At 39.0% G+C, this 25,086-nt stretch overlaps 1 protein-coding gene across 4 annotated transcripts in view; it reads left to right on the top strand.

Moving 5' to 3' along the window:
- The window catches only part of CB4H10orf67 (chromosome B4 C10orf67 homolog), a 168,833-nt gene that overhangs the window by 122,932 nt on the left and 20,815 nt on the right, over positions 1-25,086 (top strand). For 3 of the 4 annotated variants that reach the window (XM_019834072.3, XM_023256424.2, XM_019834070.3), the window contains 3 exons: positions 2,709-2,796; positions 20,448-20,528; positions 20,615-20,675. In XM_019834072.3, coding sequence (XP_019689631.2) covers positions 2,709-2,796; positions 20,448-20,528; positions 20,615-20,675 — 230 coding nt within the window. Of the gene's footprint in view, positions 1-2,708; positions 2,797-20,447; positions 20,529-20,614; positions 20,676-25,086 lie in introns of those variants that run through there. The other variant, XR_006600351.1, reaches the window with a different exon arrangement.

The raw sequence follows: 25,086 nt of genomic DNA, 5'->3' as shown, positions 1-25,086 counted from the left end.
AGAAAGCTGATATGATTTTTTTCTTCTACCATGTACATGTCAGGCTATATATTGTCCTCTAAGCACTGCTTGAGCTGCATCCCACAAATTGTGACACGTTATACACTATTGTTCGGTATAAAACATTTTCTAAATTCTATTTTATTTCATCTTTGATGCATAGGTTATTTAGAAGTGATAAGTTTTATTTCCAGATAGTTGAAGATTTGCTAGTTGTGTTTCTAGATTAATTCTACTGTGCTCGGAGAACCTACTCTGAATTATTACAGTCTGTTAATATTTTTGATGTTTGTTTTATGCTCAGTGTATGGTTGATTTTGAAAAAAGATCCATGGGCACTTATAAAGAATAGGAATTCTATCATTGGGTGCAGTGTTTTATATATTTCAATTAGGTCAAGTTTATTCATTGTGTCTTTTATATACTTATATTTTTGTCACAGTTCCAACTATTGAAACCGAAGTATTAAATTTTCCACTATGCTTATAGATTTATTTCTCTTTTAGTTCCTTCAATTTTTGCTTTAAATATTTCATGACTATGTTGCTGAATACTTACAAATTTAGAATCATGATATCTTCTTCTGAAGTTATCATTTGTATGTGTCGTCATGAGCCATTCCTCTTTATCAGTAAAAATGTTCTTGGTTTAATGTCTACTTCATCTAATAGTAATAAAACTATATCACTCTTTTATGATTAAGATTGAATGGTGCATTTTCTTCAGCTTTTTTCTTTTGGCCTATCTTGTTTTTATATTGAATGTGTCTCTTCTAAGCAGGGTGGAGCTGGATTTTTAATCTGTTTTGCCAATCTTATTTATTTAATTGGCCCACTTCATTTACTTTTAGTGAGATTACTGGTATCATTGAGTTTGTATCTATCACTTAACACATTTTTTTTCTGTTTAGCCAGCCCGTTTCTTTTTCTCTCATTTTCACCTTCTTTTGGATTAATCAACTTACTTTTATTCCATATTTTCTTTTATTGACTTGTTAGTTATTCTTTCTTTACTCTTTCTGAAATTTTAACCCACACCCTTTGTTTATCACAGTCTTCTACAAATTTCTATTTTATACTTCCGCAAGAATTCTAGAACCTTAAAATCACTGTGATGTACATCTGAAATTAATAGGACTGTGTATGTCAATTAAACTTCAAGAAAAAAAAGGAAAGAATTCTAGAAACTTAGAACATATTACCTCCATTTAACCCCTTCTACGTTTTCATTTTGATTCCATATGAATGTTCAACACCATCAGACATTACAATTATTGTTTGGTGCAGTCAGCATTCACTGACATTAACCCACATTTTTACTCTGTGAGCTCTTCGTTTCTTCCTGTGTGCAGTGTGTTTCCATCTGGGGTCGTTTTCCTGCTGCTGGATCAGCACTCTTTAGTTTTTCTCTTAATATAGTTTGCTGGCAAATAATTCTGTCGGCTTTCTTTATAGGGAGATGTCTTTATTTTACCTTCATTATTGAGGAATATTTTCTCTGAGTATAGAAATCTGTGCTGGGAGTTACTTTCCTCAGTGTGAGGATGTGTTTCCTCAGTGTTAATGATGCCAGTGCATTGAGTACTGACCTCCATTATAGATATTGAGACCTATCAACTATCAGCCTCTCTTTTTCTAGGATTCTAATTATATGTAAGTGCTTCTTTTTAGCTATGACCTACATCTTTCTTATACTCTTGTCTGGTGTTTCCTATTTTTCTTTCCCTCTGGGCTTCACTTTGAATATACATACATATATATATGTATATATATATATATATATACACATACATATATATACACATATACACATATATATGTATATGTGTATATATATGTGTATATACATATGTATGTATGTGTATACACATATATACACACATATATATATATGTGTGTGTGTATCACATATACACACATATATGTGTATACACATATGTATATATGTGTATATATGTGTATATATATGTGTATATATATATATGTGTGTGTATAGATAGATAAATAGATAGGTCTTCCTTTCAGTTTAAGAATCATGTGTTCTGCTGTATCCATTCTACTATTCAACCCATCTATTGAGCTCTTACTTGGAGCCTGGAGCCTGCTTCAGATTCTGTCTCTGTCTCTCTGCCCCTCCCCTACTCGCTCTCTGTCTCTCTCTCAAATATAAAACATAAGAAAAAATTTTTGAAAACAGTAGGGGCGCCTGGCTGGCTCAGTCAGTAGAGCATGCAACCCTTGATCTGAAGGTTGTGAGTTCAAGCCCCATGTTGGGTGTGGAGATAACTTAAAAATAAAATCTTTTAAAAAATAAAATAAAAATAGGGGCACCTGGGTGGCTCAGTCAGTTAAGCGACCAACTTTGGCTCAGGTCATGATCTCGCGGTCCGTGAGTTCAAGCCCCGCGTCAGGCTCTGTGCTGACAGCTCAGAGCCTGGATCCTGTTTCAGATTCTGTGTCTCCCTCTCTCTCTGACCCTCCCCTGTTCATGCTCTGTCTCTCCCTGTCTCAAAAATAAATAAAACGTTAAAATAATAATAATAATAAATAAAATAAAAACGAAAATAAAATACTGCTATTTTAAATGTTCTCCTTGTATCTCTTTCACAGTGAAAATTGTCGTTCCTAACCACATACATGAACATAATATTAATTTGCATTGTCCTATGATTTCTATACGTTTCAATCTCACTGTTTCTTTTATTTCAGCTTTCATGTCCTTAAAAATGAGATGTTTACTAGGCACACGTTGTTTCGTCAGTTTGCAGTACTTGCTGATTCATCCTTCAATTATATTGTGAGTACATGTAATGTTTAGATGCTGTTGGTCTCTTTGGTGATATTTGTACATGTCTTTCTGTTCTTATTTAACATTTATTGAACCCCTATGCTTATAGACTCTGGAGATAGTACATGATGGTCACTCTGCTAGACACTAAGGACATAGGACAGAGGGCCTGACCCCAAAGAGCTCAATCTGATGTGAGGTATAGACGTGAGAACAAATTGTTTCAACGCAACATAGTTGCGCTTTAACAGAGGCAACAAAGATTTCCGCGAGGGGTGACACTCCCTGGGCGGCACCTGTCAGTCTGAACATGTGTGGGCATGAATGGAATGGAAGGAAATATCAGAGCTTAAGATCCAAGTATCCAGTGACTTGCAAAGGGCAAAGGGAGGTAAAAGAATCTTTTTCTAGTTTCAAACCATTCGTCTTCATACTAGAAGTCACCTGGAGATAAAGCCCAATTTTAAAAGAGACTATTTTTTTAACCTGTTTGCTTAACGGTTTATTTGGGAGCTTCATTTATAAAGGTAAATGAAGTCCAGTATAGAAATATACCCAGTACATTTCTGGGGCGCCTGGGTGGCCCAGTCGGTTAAGCGTTGACTTCGGCTCAGGTCATGATCTCACTGTTTGTGAGTTCGAGCCCTGTGTCGGGCTCTGTGCTGACAGCTCAGAGCCTGGAGCTTGCTTTGGATTCTGTGTCCCGCTCTCTCTCTGCCCCTCCCTCGCTCATGCTCTCACTCTCTCTCTCTCTCTCTCTCTCTCTCTCAAAAATAAATAAAACATTACAAAAATTTTTTTAAATACATAATCTCTATTTTCCCCTTTTGTTTTTTCCTCTTCTCAACTGAAGGTTACAGTTTCTTTTTTTTTTTTTTTAATTTTTTTTAAAGGTTAATTTAGTTTTGAGAGAGAGACAGAGTGTGAGCAGGGTAGGGGCAGAGACAGAGGGAGACACAGAATCCAAAGCAGGCTCCAGGCTCTGAGCTATCAGCACAGACCCCGGTGCGGGGCTCCCGGCTGGAACTCACACACCACAAGATCATGACCTGAACCGAAGTCGGTCGCTTCACCATCTGAGCCACCCAAGCGGCCCTGAAGGTTACAGGTTCAATGGGAAGAATCCTCATTTCAGATATTGAATCACCTAGACAGATAAAATACTGGAGGATCTGTGAGATTGTTGTGCTACTCAAACATCAGGCTTTTTTAGGATTTCCCTGGTAAAACTGTCTGCTCCAAATGTGAATTGGCCAGCTTTTATGAAACAGAATTCTAAAATCTCAAAGTTACACTGATCTAAGCATATTAATAGATCCAGTCTTTTTTTTTTTTTTTTTTTTTTTTGAGAAGAATCTCTTCCCTGCCCCCAAGCAATCGGGTCTATCTTCCTGCGGAGGAGGGCTGGTGCCCCGTCGGGTCTAGAATCCATCCATATGCCATTACCTCTCTGGGATTCCAGGCTCCTGATTCTTGACCATACATCCACACAGTATACGGGCCCTTGAGACACTCGTCAGAGTGGAGAGCAAATATTGAAGTAAAACAGAGGGGGGTGGAGAGGAAGAGAGGGAGTGATGAGTGAGTGAGTACTGGGTAACTAACATTTTTCCTCGGTTCCCTGCGCAGTAGCTGCCCATCCACTCCACAAATATTTATTGAGTGTAAACATGTACCAAGCACCATGCTCTGTGCTGGGAATGAGATAGCTCACATGACAGATAGGGCGCTTTTCTTTATAGACTGTACCTTTCATGAGATCACAGACTGATCTGTCCTGTAAACTGTTTGGCGCACAGAGATTAGAGTAGTGCCTGACTCACAGAGCAGAGAAGACAGACACGAATAAGGAAATATCGAACTTTAAGTTGCAGGTCTGAATCAATGCTATAAAAAAGGTTTAATATTTTCTTGCTACGGAGGTATACATCTGGGAAAGGGCACAAATACCAAGTGTATCATTCGAAGGGCTTTGATCTGCATAGCCATCACCTAAGTGAAAGAAAGGATAGAGCATTCCCATCTTCCCTGGAAGTTTTCTGCGTCCCTTTCCAGACAATACCTTAGTCACATCCCCCACACCGGATAAATATTGCTGTGATTTCTATCACTGCAGGTTAGTTTTGCTCGCTCTTAAAATTTATGCAGGTGGAATCATGCAGTGTGTGTCCTTTTCTGTCTGGCTTATTTTACTCAGCATGGTGCTCTTGTGATTCATCCATGTTACTGTGTGCATCTATAGCAATTTCTTTGGATTGCTGAATAGCATCCTACGGTATGAATAAAAACCAATTTGTTGATCCATTCTCCTCTGATGGACACCTGGGCTGTTTCCAGGTAGGGGCTGTTTGGGGGGGGGGGGGAAGGTGCTACAAACATTCTTGTACTAGTTATTTCTGGGAATATGCTTTTGCAACCCTCAGGTAGGACTGGAATAGCTGGGGCATGGGCATATATTTTTATATATTTTTTAATATTTCTATTTTTGAGAGTTATATTTATATTCTGAACGTTTGAGAGTTCCTGTGGCCCACATCTTCACCGACATGATCTCGTCAGTTTGTAAAGCTCAGCCATCCTAAAATAATGTCTCACTGAAGTTTTAACTTGCATTCCCTAATAATTAATGATGTTAAGGGATGTCCGGGTGGCTCAGTCAGTTAAGCGTCCAACCTCGGTTCAGGTCATGATCTCACGGTTCACGGGTTTGAGCCCCGCGTCGGGCTCTGTGCTGACAGTTCAGAGCCTGGAGCCTGCTTCAGATTCTGTCTCCCTCTCTGTTCCTCCCCCGCTCGCACTCTGTCTCTCTCTCAAAAGTAAATAAACTGTTAAAAAAATGATGTTAATGTATTTTGCTGTGCTTATTGATTAGTTTTAGATCTACTTTCGTAAAGGGACCGTTCAAGACTTTTTAAAAATATTGTGGCACAATACTCATAAGTTTACCATCTTAACCATTTCTAAGTGTGGAGTTTAATAAAGTATATTCACATTGTTGTGAAACCAACCTCCAGAACCCATTTCATCTTGCAAAAATGAAACTTTGTATTCTTTAAATAATAATTCCCCATTCCCCCTTCCTCCCATTTTGTCTGTTTTTAATTATTCTTGAGTTGTAGCCTTTTGTTATATATTCTAGATGTGTCTTTTGTCATATACGCATTGCAAATATTTATTCCCATCTGCAGTTCCTCCTTCTATTTTCAGAACAGCATCTTTTGAAGGTCAGAAATTTTTAATTTTTGTAAGAAATTCTTAATCTTATTTATTTTTTTAATTTTATTTTTGGGACAGAGAGAGACAGAGCATGAATGGGCGAGGGGCAGAGAGAGAGGGAGACACAGAATCGGAAACAGGCTCCAGGCTCTGAGCCATCAGCCCGGAGCCTGACGCGGGGCTCGAACTCACGGACCGCGAGATCATGACCTGGCTGAAGTCGGACGCTTAACTGACTGCACCACCCAGGTGCCCCAGAAATTCTTAATCTTAATGAAGATCAACTTAGCTTTTCCTCTGTGCGGCAGATTGTGTTTTCTGTGGCCTTGGCTGTATCCCACATTCCGCATATACTTATGATGGGATTTTGATCTTCCTTTCCCACTGAGTTTCGCTGGTTCCTTTGTTCTAATTCAGTTAACAATGTGTTCATGAATCTGTTTTTAAAATCTGTTTTTGTTCCATTGGTCTATTTGTCCTTTCGCCAATACTAGATCGTCTTAATTAATATAGCTTTGTAATAAGTCTTGAGATCAGATAGCGCAAGTCCTTCCATTGTATTCTTCTCCAAGATTGTCTTGACAATTCTATACCCTTAGTACTTCCATATGTTTTAGAATCTGCAAGTCAATGTCTTTAAAAAATATATCCACTAGGATTTTGATTGGGATTTTGTTAAATTATATTTTTTGAGTCTCTTTAGCTGGTGGTATTTCAGAATGCAAAGACCCAAGTGGCCATCAGATATCTAGTCTAACTAAATATAAATGACAAAGATTTTTTTTTAAGTTTTGAGGCTATGCCCTACAGCAAGCTAGTAGATATAGTTAGCAAGGAAAATGCCACGATGATAGCTTTTGCTTCACATTATATATCATGATGTTTCATGATATAAAACAGCTCAGGGAGACTCTTCACTGGCCTATCTTTGCTATGGATTATACCTTTCATTCATGGCCAGTGAGGTTCATGCTAGCCTTGATGTCTAACTTGTCTATTATTAATTTTGTTACGTGTATTATCTTCTTGTCTGTATTTTACTATCTTTGCTCAATCTTTGTGTTGCTGTGTCATTTTCTTTTAGTTGTGAACTTTTTTTAATTAAAAAAATTTTAATATATATTGAACATTTTTTAATGTTTATTCATTTTTGAGAGAGGGAGAGAGAGAGAGAGAGAGAGAGGGCGACACAGAATCCGAAGCAGGCTCCAGGCTCCGAGCTGTCAGCACAGAGCCCGATGCGGGGCTCGAACCCATGAACTGTGAGATCATGACCTGAGCGGAAGACGCTCAACCGACTCAGCCACCCAGGCGCCCCAGTTGTGAACTGTTAAGTAACAGCATGATTGGATTTTAGTTTTTTAAATCTAACCTGTCGCTCATTTACATTTAATATGCAAACTGAAAAAAAATAATATGCAAACTGAAACAGCATAGGTGATATTTTTGGGGGGTTTCGTCACCTTATTTTATGACTGCTGGTTCTTCTCTTTATCTCCTGGCTTATGTAATATGAACCACATTTTAGTTGTGGTTTTTATTATCTGTATTGTAATAGTAAACTTTAATGGAAAATCAAATTACATTTCTGAAGTTACAATAACAAGAACCAAACAAGTTCAAGTCTTAACTCACTCTGAGTAAAACAAGGGGTTATATGTGGTTTTGTCCCTCCAAGTGTCATTTCAGCCTTAATTTCATCAGTGTATCCCTCCTATCCTTCCAGTCTGTGTTAATTTTATTCTGTGTAGAGAACTACATTATTATTATGTGATTCTTTTTATCACATAAAAGTATTTCTAATTACTTAGCTTTTCTTTTAATTTTGTAACCGTTTGAATAGCAATGACTTGTACTTACTTAGCCATGTTTATCTTTAATCTCACAACCTTTTTATTTTTATTGTTTTAAATGTTTTTGTGTGTGTTTTATTTTATATTTGAGAGAGAGAGAGAGAGAGACAGAACATGAACGGGGAAGGGACAGAGAGAGAAGGAGACACAGAATCCAAAGCAGGCTCCAGGCTCTGAGCCGTCAGCACAGAGCCTGGCGCAGGGCTCGAACTCATGAACCATAAGACCATGACCTGAGCTGAAGTCGGAAGCTCAACTGACTGAGCCACCCAGGCGCCCCTACCTTACAACCTTTTTTAAAATCATGACTTCTGCCCTTCTTTAGTTCTTTTTTTTTTTTTTTAATTTTTTTCAACGGTTTTTTTTAATTTTATTTTTGGGACAGAGAGAGACAGAGCATGAACGGGGGAGGGGCAGAGAGAGAGGGAGACACAGAATCGGAAACAGGCTCCAGGCTCCGAGCCATCAGCCCAGAGCCTGACGCGGGGCTCGAACTCACGGACTGCGAGATCGTGACCTGGCTGAAGTCGGACGCTTAATCGACTGCGCCACCCAGGCGCCCCTGCCCTTCTTTAGTTCTTAATCTTGATTTATTTCTTGCAAACTAGACCATGTCTTCAAGTTTTTTCTTCTTTTCTGGAAACAACATTATCTTCACTTTGCTATGTCTTGCCCTGACTGGAGTCAGCTTAATATTTGTTTGTTGCTAATTAACCTGGCTTATTTTCTCCCAGTGAATATTTATAAGCTATTTTCTTTAAACTTGAAATTTAAAGGTGTCACCAGGATATGAGTTAAGAAGCAACATTTATTAATTTCCCTTGAGTGAAATGAGCCTCTCTCATCTAGAGATGTAAATCTTTTTTTTTTTCCAACTCAGACATATTTCTTATGTATACTTCTAATGATTGCATCTACAGGATCAGTTTTTGTTTCTTTTTCAGAAACACCATCATAGGTTGAAAATCTATTTTCTGTCCTCCATAGTCATCGTGTTCTCTTTAATGTCATGTTATTCTCTTTGTTCTTTTCCTTGGAGTTTTTAGGAAACCTTTCCAGTTTGAAATTCTCATCAGAATTTCCTGAACTTGTTTTAAAAGTGCAGACATAGTGATTGTCCTTGGCCCTCCGGGTGGCAAGGGTAGGGGCATGACTGGGGCAGCCTGAACCTCTCCTCCCACCGTCTAAGGCCATGAGTAACCTTGTCCACTCCCCCCCCCCCCAGTGCTCCCTACACGTAATGCCATATTTATGTGTCCTGTGACAGGCTAAAGGTTCTGTTATTGTGTTGTTAGCAATCTGTGCAAATTATATGCACAGTTATAGTGTGAGTTTAGTTCTGTTATTGTGTTGTTAGCAATCTGTGCAAATTATATGCACATCTGTTTGTGTAAGTTTCCTTACCTCTCAGCTCTTACTTTGGTGTTGAGTCTCGGTAGGAAAGAACCCATTTTGTTTCTACACGGAATTTTGCTTGTTTCTATCTTATTTTTTTTTTTACCGTGAAATAATCATGTGTACAAAAAGATGAGTGAAAATACATGTGTGCAATTTAAAGAATGACGATCACATGCATACTTGTGTTCCTAGGACCCAGGTATCTGTAGACTAAAACTGGAGACGCCCACTGAGCACATTCCTCTCCATTCCCTCCCAGAAGCCATTGGCCCGATGTCCTTCTTGACAGTTTTTGTCGCTCGTGCCTGTATCCCTAAGCAGCTTGTTGTTGACTTTTGCCCGTTTTTAAACTTTCTATCAATGAAAGAATACAAAATGGTGTTTTATTAGCATTTATGTATTTTTTGAGAGGCAGAGAGCGACAGTATGAGTGGGGAAAGGACGGAGAGAGAGACAGAATCCGAAGCAGGCTCTAGGCTCCAAGCTGTCAGCACAGAGCCCAATGTGGGGCTCGAACTCACAAACAGTGAACAGTGAGATCTTGAACTGAGCCTAAGTCAGACACTTAACCAACTGAGCCACCCAGGTGCCCCTATAAATGAAAGAATATAGTTGAAAAAATGTGAGTATTCTGCAGTGATGTGCTCCATTTGCTCAACATTATGCTTTTCAGACTCACCCGTGCTGACGCTTGGGGTTGTGGTTCACCCATTGAGAGTATTCTGTTGCTTGAATATACCACAACTTATGTATCCATTCTGCTATTGATCCACATTGGAGTTCGTCCTCGCTTTTTTGCTATTATGAGCATTGTCCCCCAAAGCCTTCTTTTCATTTCACCTGATACCCACATGTAGCAGTTTTTCCAAGTTTTGTAGTAATAATAGAATTGTCGGTCATAACGTATTGGTGCGTTCAAGTCTATGGATGAGCTGGTATGATTGCTATGACAAAAATATACTGGCTTAAATAAGATCAAAGATTACTTTTCTTTCATGTCATAGTGACACAAAGAGCCGTTCCTGGCAGAGGAGTGGCCCGTGAGGAACAGTACTCCAGTCATGATGATACGCAGGTTTCTTCAGTCATTTTCGATCAACGGTGCTGGCCAACTGAAAGGCCACATGCGAAAGAATAAAACTACACCACTCTCTTACACCACACACAAAAACTAAGTTAAAATGCATTGAAGACTTGAAAATAAGACCGGGAACCATAAAACTCCTAGAAGAAAATATAGGTGGTAAGCTCTTTGACATAGTTGTTGGCCATGATTTTTTGGATCTGACACCAAAAGCAAAAGCAACAGTAGCAAAAATAAGTAAGTGGGACTACCCTGAACTAAAAAGCTTCTGCACATCAAAGGAAGCCATCAACAAAATGAAAAGGCAACATACTGAATGGGAGAAAGTAATTGCAAATCATGTATCTGATAAGGGGCTAATAGCCAAAATGTACAAAGAACTCATCCAACTCAACAGCAAAAAACAAACAACAAACAATACAATTTTTTAAAAACTTTTTTTGAAGTTTATGTATTTGTTTTGAGAGGGAGAGAGAGACTGAATGTGCAGGGGAGGGGCAGAGAGGGGGGAAAGAGAAGAGAGAGTATGTCAAGCAGGCCCTGCGCTGTCAGTACAGGGGGCCACACGGGGCTCAAACTCGTGAACCGTGAACTCCTGACTTGAGCCGAAATCAAGAGTCGGATGCTTAACTGACTGAGCCACCCAGGCGCCCCCTAAACAATATAATTTTTAAAAATGGCAGAAGATCTAAATAGATATTTTTCCAAAGATGCTATTCACATGGAGAACAGATACACTTAAAAATGCTCAACATCATTAATCATCAGGGGAATGCACATCAAAACCACAAAGAGATATCAACTCATACCTGTTATAATGACTGTTACCAAAAAGACAAGGGACGACAAATGTTGGTGACGATGTGGAGAAAAGGGAATCCTTGTTGCTGGGAATGTAAATTGGTGCAACCAGGATGAAGAACAATACGGAGGTTTGTTAAGAAATTAAAAATATGAGGCCCCCGGGTGACTCGGTCAGTTAAGCATCCGGCTCTTGACCTCAGCACAGGTCTTGATCTCAGGGGCATGGGTTCAGGACCCAAAATGGATTCCACCCTGGGTGTGAAGCCTTCTTAGAAATCAATTAAAAATAGAACCACCATATGATCCAGCAATTGCTCCTCTCAGTGTTTGCCTAAAGAAAAAAAAAACAATAATTTGAAAATTTTGTACACCTCCCTGTTCATTGCAGCATTATTTATAACAGTCTATATATGGAAACAACCTAAGTTCCCATCAACAGATGAATGGCTAAAGAAATTTTGGTGTATATACACAAAGGAATATTGTTCGGCCAAAAAAGGGAATGGAATCTTGTCACTTGCATTAACATGGATGGTCCTTGAGAGCATTATGCTAAGTGACATAAGTCAGCCAGAGAAAGACAAATACCACATGATCTCTCTAATACGTAGAATTTAACCAAACAAACAAGAACCAAGCTTATAGATACAGAGAACAGACTAGGTTGCAAGAGGCAGGGGTGGAGGGTGGGAGAAATGAGTGAACTGTTTTTTGTTTTTTTTAAGTTGAAAAGCATTCAATTAAAAAGGTTCTAAATATTGTCCTGTGTGTTAAGTAATTAGAATTTAAAGTAAGAACTTTAAAAAAGAGTTTATTAGGAATACAAAAATTTCCTAAGGACCATTTTATACAATTTGGAAACGAACCCCTTGTCAGTTATACGTGTTGCAAATGTCTTCTTTCAGTTTTGGGTAGTATTTTGGTATCTTTTCACAAATGAATGTTGTTAATCTTGATGTTAATTTAATTAGTAATATTTTCCTTTTTGCCTTCACATTTTTTCTGCTTTAAGACGACCTTACCTAACCTTTAGTCACAAATATATTCTTTTTGATAGTCACATTTTTCCCTCTTTGCCTTCCATGTTTAGAGGCTCAATACACCTGGAATTGATAATGTGTGGAGAGGCAGATGTCTGATTTCATTTTCTTTTAATACAGATAATCAACTGACCCAGCACCATTTATTAAAAAACCCATCTTCTCCCTGGATGCATAATTCCACCTGCTATATATATGTATATATATATATATATATATATATATATATATATATATAGGCTCATATATGTGAGAGTCTGTTTCTGTCTCTCTATTCTGTTCTACTGTTCTATTTGTCTATTCTTGCACTAATATGATACTAATTTAATATTTCTACTTTTATTTTTAAGTCTTTTTCTAGTAAGGGAAATACCCCTACCTTGGTGTTGATCTTTGCATCTCCATATAAAGTTTAGAATCAGATTGTTAATATTCACAGGAAAAAAAAAACAGAAGAAACAAAACAAAAATTCAATTGGGATTTTGATTAGAAGTGCATTAAGTCTAGATCAATTTGAATACAATTGACATCTTTATGGTACTGAATCTTCTAATTTATAAACGTTATTTCTTTTGTCTAAGCCTCAGTTTGGTAGTTTTATGATTTTCTCCACAGAAGTTTGTTTTTTTTTTCCTTGAAAGAGAGCATGACTCGATAGAAGGACACAGTGGGGGGCAGGGAGAGAGAGAGAGAGAGAGAGAGAGAGAGAGAGACAGAGAGACAGAGAGACAGAGAGAGAGAGAGAGAGAGAGAATATCTTAAGCAGGCTCCACGCTTAATGCAGAGCCCAATGCAGGGCTTGATTCCATGACTCTGGGATCATGACCTGAGCCAAAAAGGGAGTCGGACACTCAACTGACTGAGCCACCCAGGCACCCCTACAACATTGTTTTTTAATTTAATATTACGTATCTTGTATTTTTATGCTACTCTCTTCTAATCAACAAGTTGCATATTTATTCATGTAATTTGTATCAAGTTTTGCTTTATATAATTTGAAACTGTGTCATTAGATGCTTACTACTTTAGAAATATTATATCCTCCTGGTAAATTGAGCATTTTACCATTATTTTGTGACCTCTTTATCTCTACAAATGGTTTTTGCCTTGACGTCTGTTTTGGCTTTATATTACTACAGCTGCCTAACTTTCTGTAGGTCATTATTTTCATGGTGTCTTTTTCTATCCTATCACTTTCAGCCTTTTATATGCTTATGCTTTGGTTGTAACTCTTTTAAGCAGCATATAACTAATGTTAGAATTCGTTCTTAATATGGGTTAATAATCTTTGTCTTTTAACTGGAGCATTTAGTCCATTTAAATTTATTGTAATCATTGATACATTTGGATTTATTCCTATCTTATTTTGTGTATTTCATCTGACCTTCTTGTCTATGTTTTTCTCCTTGCATTTTTTCTTTTTTTTTTAAGGAATACACATTTATTTTTTTATTAATTAATATTAAGACATTTAAAAATATAATTTATTGTCAAATTGGTTAACATACATTGTGTTCAGTGTACTCTTGGTTTTGGGGGGTAGATTCCCATGATTCATCGCTTATATTCAACACCCAGTGCTCATCCCAACAAGTGCCCTCTTAAATGCCCATCACCCATTTTCCCCCCTCCTCCACCCCCTATCAAATTTTAGTTTGGTCTCTGTGTTTAAGAGTCTCTTATGGTTTGCCTCCCTCCCTCTCTGTAACTATTTTTTCCCCTTTCTTTCCCCCATGATCTTCTATTAAGTTTCTCAAGTTCCACATATGAGTGAAAACATATGATATCTGTCTTTCTCTGACTGATTTATTTCACTTAGCATAATACCCTCCAGTTCCATCCACGTTGTTGCAAATGGCATGATTTCATGCTTTCTCATCGTCACATAGTTTTCCATTGTATATATAAACCACATCTTCTTTATCCACTCATCAGTTGATGAACATTTGGGCTCTTTCCCTGATTTGGCTATTGTTGAAAGCACTGCTATAAACATTGGGGTACATGTGCCCCTATGAACCAGAATTCCTGTATCCTTTGGATAAATTCCTAGTAGTGCTATTGTTGGGTGGTAGAGTAGTTCTATTTTTAAACATTTTTTTTTCTTTTTAAAGTTTATTTATTTGTTTTGAGAGAGACAGAGACAGCATGAATGGGGCAGAGAGAGAAGTAGAGAGAGAGAATCACAAGCAGGCTCCATGCTGCCAGCCTTATGTGGGGCTCGAGCCCACAAAACCATGAATTCATGACCTGGCTTGAAATCAAGAGTCAGATGCTTAACCAAATGAGCCACCCAGGAGCCCTTCCTTCTCACATTCTTATGAATTGGTTAATTTTTTTCTCATGTGTCATGTGGGAAGTTCTAAACTCTATCAGAAAAATCCAAATCTCTGTATCTTTACCATCATCCTGAATAGTAAGACTTCTTTTTTTAAATTTTTTTTTAATGTTTATTTATTTTTGGAAGAGAGACAGACAGAATGCAAGCAGGGGAGGGGCAGAGAGAGAGGGAGACACAGAATAGGAAGGAGGCTCCAGGCTCCGAGCTGTCAGCACAGAGCCTGATGTGGGGCTCAAACCCACGAACCTGAGTTCATGACCTGAGCTGAAGTTGGACGCTTAACCGACTGAGCCACCCAGGCGCCCCAGGACTTCTTTAAGCAATTAAATTTATTATTTTTTTTTTAATTTTTTTTTCAACGTTTATTTATTTTTGGGACAGAGAGAGACAGAGCATGAACGGGCGAGGGGCAGAGAAAGAGGGAGACACAGAATCGGAAACAGGCTCCAGGCTCTGAACCATCAGCCCAGAGCCCGACGCGGGGCTCGAACCCACGGACCGCGAGATCGTGACCTGGCTGAAGTCGGACGCTTAACCGACTGCGCCACCCAGGCGCCCCTAAGCAATTAAATTTAAATCACCACCACTGTCAGTTTATTATGCTATTATGTCATATATTTTAGTTCTATCTGGTTTCCTGTATCCCCATAACATAGTATTATTATAGGCTTAATTGGTCAGTATTTATTTGAGTTTACTTATGTATTTACCACTTTCTTTATTCACAATTCCTTCTTGCATCTCAGACCTTTCATCTGGGACCTCTTTCCTTATGTATGAAGTACACTCATTAGGATTTTCTTTAAAAAAATTTTTTTTTAATTTTTTTAACATTTATTTATTTTTGAGACAGAGAGAGACAGAGCATGAACGGGGGAGGGTCAGAGAGAGAGGGAGACACAGAATCTGAAGCAGGCTCCAGGCTCTGAGCTGTCAGCACAGAGCCCGACGCGGGGCTCGAACTCATGGACTGCGAGATCACGACCTGAGCCAAAGTCGGACGCTTAACCGACTGAGCCACCCAGGCGCCCCTAAAAAAATTTTTTTAATGTTTGTTTATTTTTGAAAGAGAGAGAAAGACAGCATGTGAGTGGGGGAGGGGCAGAGGGTGTGGGAGACACAGAATCCAAAGCAGACTCTAGGTTCTGAGCTGTCAGCACAGAGCCTGATGTGGGGCTTGAACTCATGAACCACGAGATCATGAGCTGACCCAAAGTCAGATGCTTGACTGAATGAGCCACCCACCCAGGCGTCCCTCATTTAGAATTTTCTTTAGTGGGTATCTGCTCCTGGCTAACACTCTCAGTTTTCACTTCATGGAAAATGTCTATTTTTGCCCCTGTTATTGGAAGATATTTTTGCTAGGTATAAGATTTTAGGTTGATGACACTTTCTCTTTGCACATGGAGTATATCATTCTACTCTCTCCTAGATTTCATTGTTAGTAGGGAGTTTTGCTCTTTTTTTTTTTTTAAGAGAGAGAGAGAACGAGCAGGGGAGGGGCAGAGAGAGAAGGGGACAGAGGATATGAAGCAGGATATGCTGACAGTAGAGAGCCCTATGTGGGGCTTGAACTCACGAACCACGAGATCGTGACCTGAGCTGAAGTTAGATGCTTAACCAAATGAGCTACCCAAGTGCCCCGGGGAATTTTGCTCTTTTTAACTGTGGTTTCCTTAATGTCAATCTGTTTTTTGTCTTTTTCTGCTTTTAAGCTCTCTTTTTCTTTAATGTTCTGCAGTTTTACCATGAGGGGTCTAGTTGTAGATTTCTTTTGTTGATTCGGTTTGAGATTCATTGTGCTTCTTGAAAGTGGAGATTTGTTTCTTTCATTAGTTCTGAAAAGTTTTCAGTTACTATTTATATTTTGCCTTAACTCTACTCACTTTTTTGAAACTCTGATTAAATATATGCTATACCCTGTCCTTCTAACCTCTATATTCCATATTTTTTCTGTAATATTTGACCCAGCTTTGTCTTTGAGCTGCATTCTAAATAGTATATTCCATTCTGTCTTTCAATGTATTAAGTATTTTTTCACATATGTATATATTTTTGTTAAAATTTTCTTCTGAATTTTAATTTCACTTATTATATTTATCATTTTCAAGAAATGCACAAATAAATTTTGTTTGGTTTGTCTTTCAAATATGTTTACTATTCATCATCAAGCTTCTTGCTTTTATTTCTTGAAATATATCATACGCATTGATTTTATGTTTTATGACTGAAAATTCCTAGGTCTGAAGATTTAGAGGGTCTAGTTCTACTCTTTTATTTCTTCTGGCAGCCACTTATGATATATGTAAAGATTTTTGATGATGAACTGTTCAGTTTCTTTGGAGACTTATTTACAAAAAAAAAAAAAAAGGAGCCTGGCTGAAGAGGAATTCTTATATTAAAGATTTTAATGTGAGGGGCGCCTGGGTGGCTCAGTCGGTTGAGCGTCCGACTTCGGCTCGGGTCATGATCTCACATGATCTGTGAGTTTGGGTCATGATCTCACATGATCTGTGAGTTTGAGCCCTGCGTCGGGCTCTGTGCTGACAGCTCAGAGCCTTGAGCTTGTTTCAGGTTCTGTGTCTCCCTCTCTCTCTGCCCCTCCCCTGTTCATGCTCTGTCTCTCTCTGTCTCAAAAATAAATAATAAACGTTAAAAAAAAGATTTTAATGTGATTCTCTCAATCACCATGAGCACCATCACCATATTATTACATTACATCAAATGCTTTCAGCTTATGGTGTTTCAGACCACAGGCGTGAATTCAGCTTACAAACAACATGGGCTAGGTTAGGAGTTTTCAGGAGAGATTTTTTATTTCCTTCAAATTTTCCTTGCAAACTGCTTGGGAGAACCTTACTTGAAGTTGTATTTAACCCAACTGTGGTTCTAGCCTTGTGGTCCCAGATTTATCGTGGAGTGGACACTTGTCACTACTCATCTTAGATGGACCTTGGGCTCCAGAGTCGCAGGAACCTTTGACAACTCTTGCATTCATTCAGTAAGTCTGACGAATGCCTTCAAGGTGAATGGTAGCTCCAGAATGGAAACCTTGGGTGTCCAACTTCCCTTAGTCTGAGATACGAACATTCTTGTGTGTGTGTGTGTGTGTGTGTGTGTGTGTGTTTCACCAGCTAATGGCTACATTTAAGAATATAAGAAGCGGAAATCTTATTTGGATTTAAATGCTGCTCTTATGTTTTAATCACCAGTAATCTTTCCATGTCACATCCATAATCCCTTTGCATTTTATCTTACCTGATTCTTTTCCAGAGACTCCTGCCTGTGTTTCCTAGAGACCATTTACTCTTGTACTCTACTGGTGGGCCCAAAAAGCTTCATGAAGTTTTCATCTAGATCTCTTCATAGATCTTTTTAAAATTATACACTTCTTCTGATTTCAGTATACTGTTGAACTGATTCTACAGTGTTTTCATAGTCCCTGTTTTATTTACCCTTTTCTCATCCTTGACAGGGTGAGATGTGGTGAAACCCAATATTACCAACCGCGTTCTTTTGTGTATTGCTTAAGTCTGTCCTTCACATTTACGGCTGGAAGGCAGGTTGGTGTGCACAGCACCTATTTCTGACCCCAATTTTAGCAGGATTTTTGCCATTTTCAGCCCTACCATAGAGGTTACATTTTCTCCTACACTTGCACTTAAAGATACGAGACTATGGAGTACCTTAAAACTTAAATTCCCAGCAGTCATACAGTTGATACTGGCTTCTTTTACCATTTTCATGAAAGACTTGAAGGTACTGAGGGAAGGAACTAGGAGAAGAATTTTCTAGACATAGAAACGACCATTTGGAAGGCTCTAATAATGGAAGTGTACCCGGCATGCTCGAAAAACAACAAAGTATCTGGTGTGACTGGAGCATAGTGAGCAAGAGAGAAAATGTAATGAATGTCGTCAAAGGAATAATAGGTTTTTGACTTTTTTTTAACTCGGAGTAAAATTGGGAGCCTTTCAGAGTTTAGAGCAGAGGAATAAGACAATCTCACTTAACATTTTACGAAGGTCACTGTTGTCATTGACAAGAGTAATTTTTTTTAATGTTTATTTATTTGTTTTGAGAGAGAGCTAGAGAGGGGGGGGGTGCAGAGAGAGAGAGAGGAAGACAGAGAATCCCAAGCAGGCTCTGCGCTGTCCTGCCTTGTAGAGCCTGACACAGGGCTCAATCTCACAAACTGCAAGATCATGACCTGAGTTGAAATCAAGAGTTGGATGCGTCACTGACTGAACCCTACCCAGGCGCCCTTCACTTAACATTTTAAAGGAGCAACTCGGGCGGTTCTGGAGAGCTCAGGGGGGGAAAGAAGGAGGTCAGGAAGCCATGAAGTGTGCTGGTGACAGACAATGGTGTGGCCTGAACTGCCGTAGTGAGTAGAGGGGCAAAATGAGGTAGATACATGCCTGCAGTACTAGGTAGTACTAGGTACTGTGCAGTACTAGATTTTAGGCATATGTAGCAGACTAAAGCAGATCTTAAAAACATAGTACTTATTCAAATTACTTAGTACTTAGCAGGAGAAGGAACACACAAGGTATACTGTGCATCATTTTTTAAATTATTTTTTAATGTTTATTTATTTTGAGAGACAGAGCACAAGCAGGGGAGGAGCAGAGAGAGAGAGAGAGAGAGAGAGAGAGAGAGAGAATCCAAAGCAGGCTCCAGGTTCTGAGCTGTCAGCTTAGAGACTGACACAGGACTTGAACTCCTGAACCACAAAAGCATGACCTGAGCCAAAGTCAGACTCTCAACCGACTAAGCCACCTACCCAGGCACCCCTTCACTTTGAATCTAAGATGTGCTTAACATCGTTTCAAAACTTGCTAAGTCTCTGAAAGAGAAAAGTGCCGCCAATTATACTGTGACACTCCATCCATTGCAAGATACATCCAATTTTAGGGATGTTAAAATACCAGAAAACTATGCCTTAGAATCAACAAAATAGGATATCACGTAGCACCACTTGCAAATGAAAAGGCACGCACGAAATTACATGTTTTTGCAAGAACGTATCCAAATAAAACACACACATAAAATATTTAAATTGTTTCCTTGGGGTAGTAGCAAAGAGTGGGAGTGGGCTCTGGGGAATAGAAAAATACATACAAACACACCTGTGTGCGGACACGTATACATGCACACAAATCACCAAGATAGAAGCTTTGAATAGGGAAGATTTCACATAAATCCGCAGTATACATCCATGGATCTCAGACCTCTTTTTTTTTGATAAACACGTGTAATGTTCCTTTGGTCCTTTTTTCACCTGTACGTGTTTAATGTCGTAATGTACTTTGCGACATATGATGCTAGTGACAATTCTGCTTGCTTGCTGCTGCTCCTGAACTCCTGGAAGAGCTACTTTTGGTTTTTCACCATTCAGTTCCCGGGGAATCAGGATTACCACTGCCATAGCTTGCCAGAACTAGGAGGTGCTGAGGACAAGCCTGTGACACCTGGCCAGTTACCAATTCTAAACCCCAAATGGGGTGGAGATCATCAAAAGGAGGCGGAATCAGGAGACAGAGGGTAACGAGACCTGTGAGCGCAGCATAACATAACGTGTAGACTTGTTAAATCACGAAATTACCCACCGGAAACTAATGTAACATCGTGTGTCAGCTGTACTCAAAAAAGGAAAATGAAAGAAAAGGAAGAAGAGTCAAAAAAGACATTGAAGAAACCATTTTTCTTGAATTTTCTCTCAAGGTAGTCCAAATAAGGGAGGGGGTCTGTCTATTCCATGGGTATCAAGGAAAGGATTTCCCCAGCCATATTTAAGCAAATAAATCAGGACCTTAGTTTTCAGATCTTAGTTAATTAAGGGTCGAAGAACGTTGTACATCATTTGACTTGATGATCCTTTCCTCTTGAAAACACAATACATACCTTCTGTGCCTTTCAGAAATTAAAACCTTTATTTGTGGAGTCAAAAACGAACCTGATAACAGACCGCACTTCCTCTTCAAGCCATCATACACCTGTGGTAGGTAGATTATTTGTTCTCTGTTAAACATTTAATCAGTTGCTATTATCCACCCTCAGTAATGAAACCTTTTGGTTTACCTGCAGCTAGACAACAAGGACACGGATGTAGTCAGTGATCAGACATATTTTCCCCCGTCACCAAAAGGTAAGTATCATTGTTGTTGGAAAAAGCAGTTCACACGCAGAACGGGCACTTAGTCTAGATTGAGATTGCCTTCTCGTTGTTACCGCCAGGCGTTTGGAATTCTGGGTGGATGCCTTCTTCCGCCAGTTTATGAAACGAATACTTGGATATGCTGAATAAAAGAATGCTAGTACGCATTTCTGAATATCAATCCCTGCTAACTGAAAATGAATTTAATCGCACTTCAAAACTAGAAATGGTCTCAGTTGAGATTCTTTTCTATCTTATTAAACTATCACAAGCCTGAAGCTCGTGTTGAATTCCCATTTGTCCATTTTAAGAACCAGAAGGAAAGTATGACTATTTCTAGCATACTTTATGTGCCATGGGTCCTGACGGGGCTTCAAACTGAATTCTTTTGGAACCAGAAGTATGTTTTGTCCATAGGCTTCTGGAGGTCTTTAGGAAATAACCATGCTGCCTATTCTGTAACAAACAAGTTAGGCGAACAAAATCTGACATTATTCGTTTGAATTCTATTAGTTTGCTGATGATAACCAAAGGGTGTCAGTAATTTCTGTTTTTCTGTCTGGGAATGGTTAAAAGTAGACTTCTATAATGAATATTTATGCAAGGGAGAAGTGTGGGATAAGAGGTTTTAAATCCTGGGCCCTAATTTTAAAATCTGCTTTTTGAAACCTACATTGTGCTTTAGCAGAGGGGAACCTTTCTTCTAGGTTTCCATGCAAGAGAGAGGCTTTTTCTTTAGTGCTTATATTGTAGGTAGTGTCTGTTCTAGATGTACCTGCCCTGGGTACAGAGAAATCTTCCAACAATCATAGGGCTGTTTGCTTCCTGGGCTGCCGTTTACATTATAAGAACACCAGATTCTAAAGCATGCAGCTGCTAGCTTGCAGAATGGCGATCTTTTCTTTCTTTCTTTCTTTCTTTCTTTCTTTCTTTCTTTGAGAGAGAGCGTGCGTGCACACGCCTATGCACGCACACAGATGGAGGAGGGGCAGAGAGAGAGGGAGACACAGAATCCTAAGTGGGCTCCAGGCTCTGAGCTGTCAGCACAGGGCCCAACGTGGGGCTCCAACTCACAAACCGTGACATCGTGACCTGAGCCAAAGTTGGACGCTTAACCGACTGAGCCACCCAGGCGCCCCAGAGTGGCAACCTTTTTAAAGGCATCTGAAGTTAAATAAGTTTAGATTAAATAAGATCGGACCTGTTGAGTCGTTGGAAATTGTAACCCACACAGCAAGTTACTTCTGAAACATCATAATGTATTAGGGTAAGAGAGGCTCTCAGGATTTATTCTAAAAATCTAGATTGTCGAATTTGGAACCTATGGGTTGCCTGACATTTTAATTAGAGAGTTTAATTAACAGCAACATTCCATTCCCCAGAAATCCAGTTGACGATTTTGCATCCAAAATTGATTTTCCATTTTTCAAAGGTCCATTCAAAGTAGCACAAATTAACCTTGATGGCCACCTCGAATACATGGTAGCTCCGGCCAAAACAAATGCTGTCACTCCCTTTCCTCAGCCCTGAAAATGCAGGGTTATTTCCACCCTTCATTAATCTGCTCTTTTGTTTTACTAAATAAAATCGAATGTAAATGCTTTTTTATGATCCACAATCTTGCGATACTCCACAAAGCTCTCCCATCATTCTGAACATTTATCTGCATTGCACTGGAGATGTATGTGACCGTGTTCACACCAAACATCTCTGGACAAAACCCCCGAAATTGCTTTCTACTAAATCTCTGATACAACTTTGACATGTCGCGTTGTTCCCTTTGAAGATAGTGTGGGGAGATAATCCAGTTAATAAAAGTCTCTTGTTAAGTGGATTCCAGTTAATCCAAAATTTACTAGAAATACATATATTTTTTTCTAAATTTTTTGTTAATGCTTGTTTTTGAGAGAGATACAAAGACAGAGACAGAGTGCGAGCAAGGGGAGGGGCGGAGAGGGAGACACAGAATCCGAAGCAGGCTCCGGGCTCTGAGCTGTCAGCACAGAGCCCTATGCGGGGCTGAAACTCGTGAACCTCAAGATCATGACTTGAGCCGAAATCGGACGCTTAACCGACTGAGCCACCCAGGTGCACATAGAAATACATTTTCTATTTTTAATGAATGGAAATGAATAAATGAATGCCAGGAGGGAAACTGAATTCTAAATTTGCTAATTCGGAGAGTAAATGAATCTCACTAGCACACAGGTTACTCCCTTCAGGCCCCCAGAAGATAGTTTAGTACATTTCTAGTATTTTCGAGCACAAATTCACAAATACGTTATGAAAGAGCTGTTTAGTTACATTATGATTTTCTATAGCATGGGGGATTACTGTAACCTATCTGGTGACAGACCCCCAAAGCAAACTCTTTAAAGTCAGGGTTGTATTGAGTTCTGTTTTTTAGAACATGCAAATCAAATATTAATATTCTAAATACTTACTGAATACTTAGCCTCCATGTTAACAGCATCCTCAGTGTTACATCAGAGGACCCGAGAGGTTATTAGATCGTACTTTCGCACCACAAGGTACTTTTAATACTTGTGCATGGCTAACATTTAGTGGAAGTAGGCGCTGTTATAAATGTCTTTCACGTTTTAGCTCTAGTCCTCACAAAGCCCTAGGAGGTTGGCATTCTTGCTTTCCCCCGGTCTACAGAGGAGACAGTGGGATACAGAGAGTTTTAGTAGGCTACCAGAGTTGTGCCACAACAGGTGCCACAGCTGGATTCAAACCCAGACAGCGTGGCCCCAGAGCCCTGGCTTGTCACCATCCGATTATATTGACTGACCCCAAGACGTATGCGTGACATGAGCCCCGTTCTCAACTACACACAACGGGGAAATGAGGGACGTTAGAGAGAAGCCATGGAGGCCAACAGACTTCAGTTCACATCCCAGCTCCAACCACTCGCTTACTGACATCATCTCAATTCCCTCTGCTCTGTACCATGGGATGGTGACCCCACCTCATGGCTTTGCAATGAGGATTACACGAGATACATGCTATGTGCCTAGCGAACCCCTCTCCTTATCTTTCCTCCTGAGCTATTGACCAAATTATCCCCAAGTTCCCCAAGTAAAGTCCGCGAACCTACCTTTTAGCCCATCACACGAGTCATAATGTCCTCAGCACGAGGCTACTCTGGTGATTTAAAAGAACTAGTCTCTCCTCTAATTCTTCAGTAATTACCTTTCTACCAGCCAGGAGCATAAGAATAAAATTGACCATTCGTATCAAAGTACACAGTAGGCATTTTGAAAACGGTGACATTAAACATAAAGTATAGTTTAAAACGATGTTATATCAGGGGACACATCTCTTCTAAGCAGCTTGAAAATAACTTTTTGTGTCGTGGCAAGTTTTAATCCAAAAAATTCTAAAGAGAACAAAAGAGAATCATTCATGCGACATTGAAAAAGAGATCGCTAAAGAGAGAGAGAGAGAGAGAGAAATACATTTTTGTCAATGTCAGAGAATAAAAAATGAGGTATGATACTATCTGCAAAATTTCAAAGCAGTTTTTACGCAGTAGTAATTATCCCAAGAGAGCCCAGGTAACATTATTAATTTGTTTGCTACTTAGCGGTGATAAAATTTGGGATCTGAACTGCCCATTGTATACTGTGGACTGCCGCAGATTTTATGTACTCAAGAAGACCTTTCTCACAGCCCAGTAATTAGGTGCTATTGACATTGTAATCTTTGGAAATGTTCTTAATGAGCCCCAAAGACACGAATCTCATAGATAAAACCTCAAAGTAACACTGACCCTTTAAGTGGCTTGTCAGCAAGAGAAAGCTCAAACATAAATATCTGAAACACAGGAGACACCCAAATTTAAACCTAGATTACATTGTTTTGTTCATTCTCTGAGACTTTCAAGGAAGACATATTGAAGAGGTGATTTTAAAGGCCTTTAAAGAATAGTGGAACAATTGTAATATATTTGAAATCATTCGAAAATCTTTCTTTTCACCCTTTGAAGCTCTGGGCTCGAAAAGTATTTTTTTTCTAAGTGTGTTTTCCACCAACTTGTAAAGATACATGTTCATTGAGAGTGGAGTTCAGTGACTCCTGTTTTTGTTGTAAACACAAAAATAACTTTACAAATCACGTAAGAAGTTGGAACTTACGTAAAAAAAAAATGAAAAGCAAAAGAAATTTCAGACATAATGTTAGCATTATTTTATATATTGCTTCTAGAGTGCAACTATAATTAATATAATTTAGTAAGGTTTTCAAATTCACGTTCAAATGCATATTTTGTAATATTACTACATATACTACATATATGCATAAACAATATATAACATCATTTACCGTGTAATTGATAGCCATTGTGGCTATTAAAAAATGTTAGAAGAAGGAATTAATCCATCAATACGAGTTAATACCA

The sequence above is a fragment of the Felis catus genome, chromosome B4 (genome assembly GCF_018350175.1).
Source record: "Felis catus isolate Fca126 chromosome B4, F.catus_Fca126_mat1.0, whole genome shotgun sequence".
Lineage (NCBI taxonomy): Eukaryota > Metazoa > Chordata > Mammalia > Carnivora > Felidae > Felis > Felis catus.
This window is presented reverse-complemented; position numbering and strand designations above follow the sequence as displayed.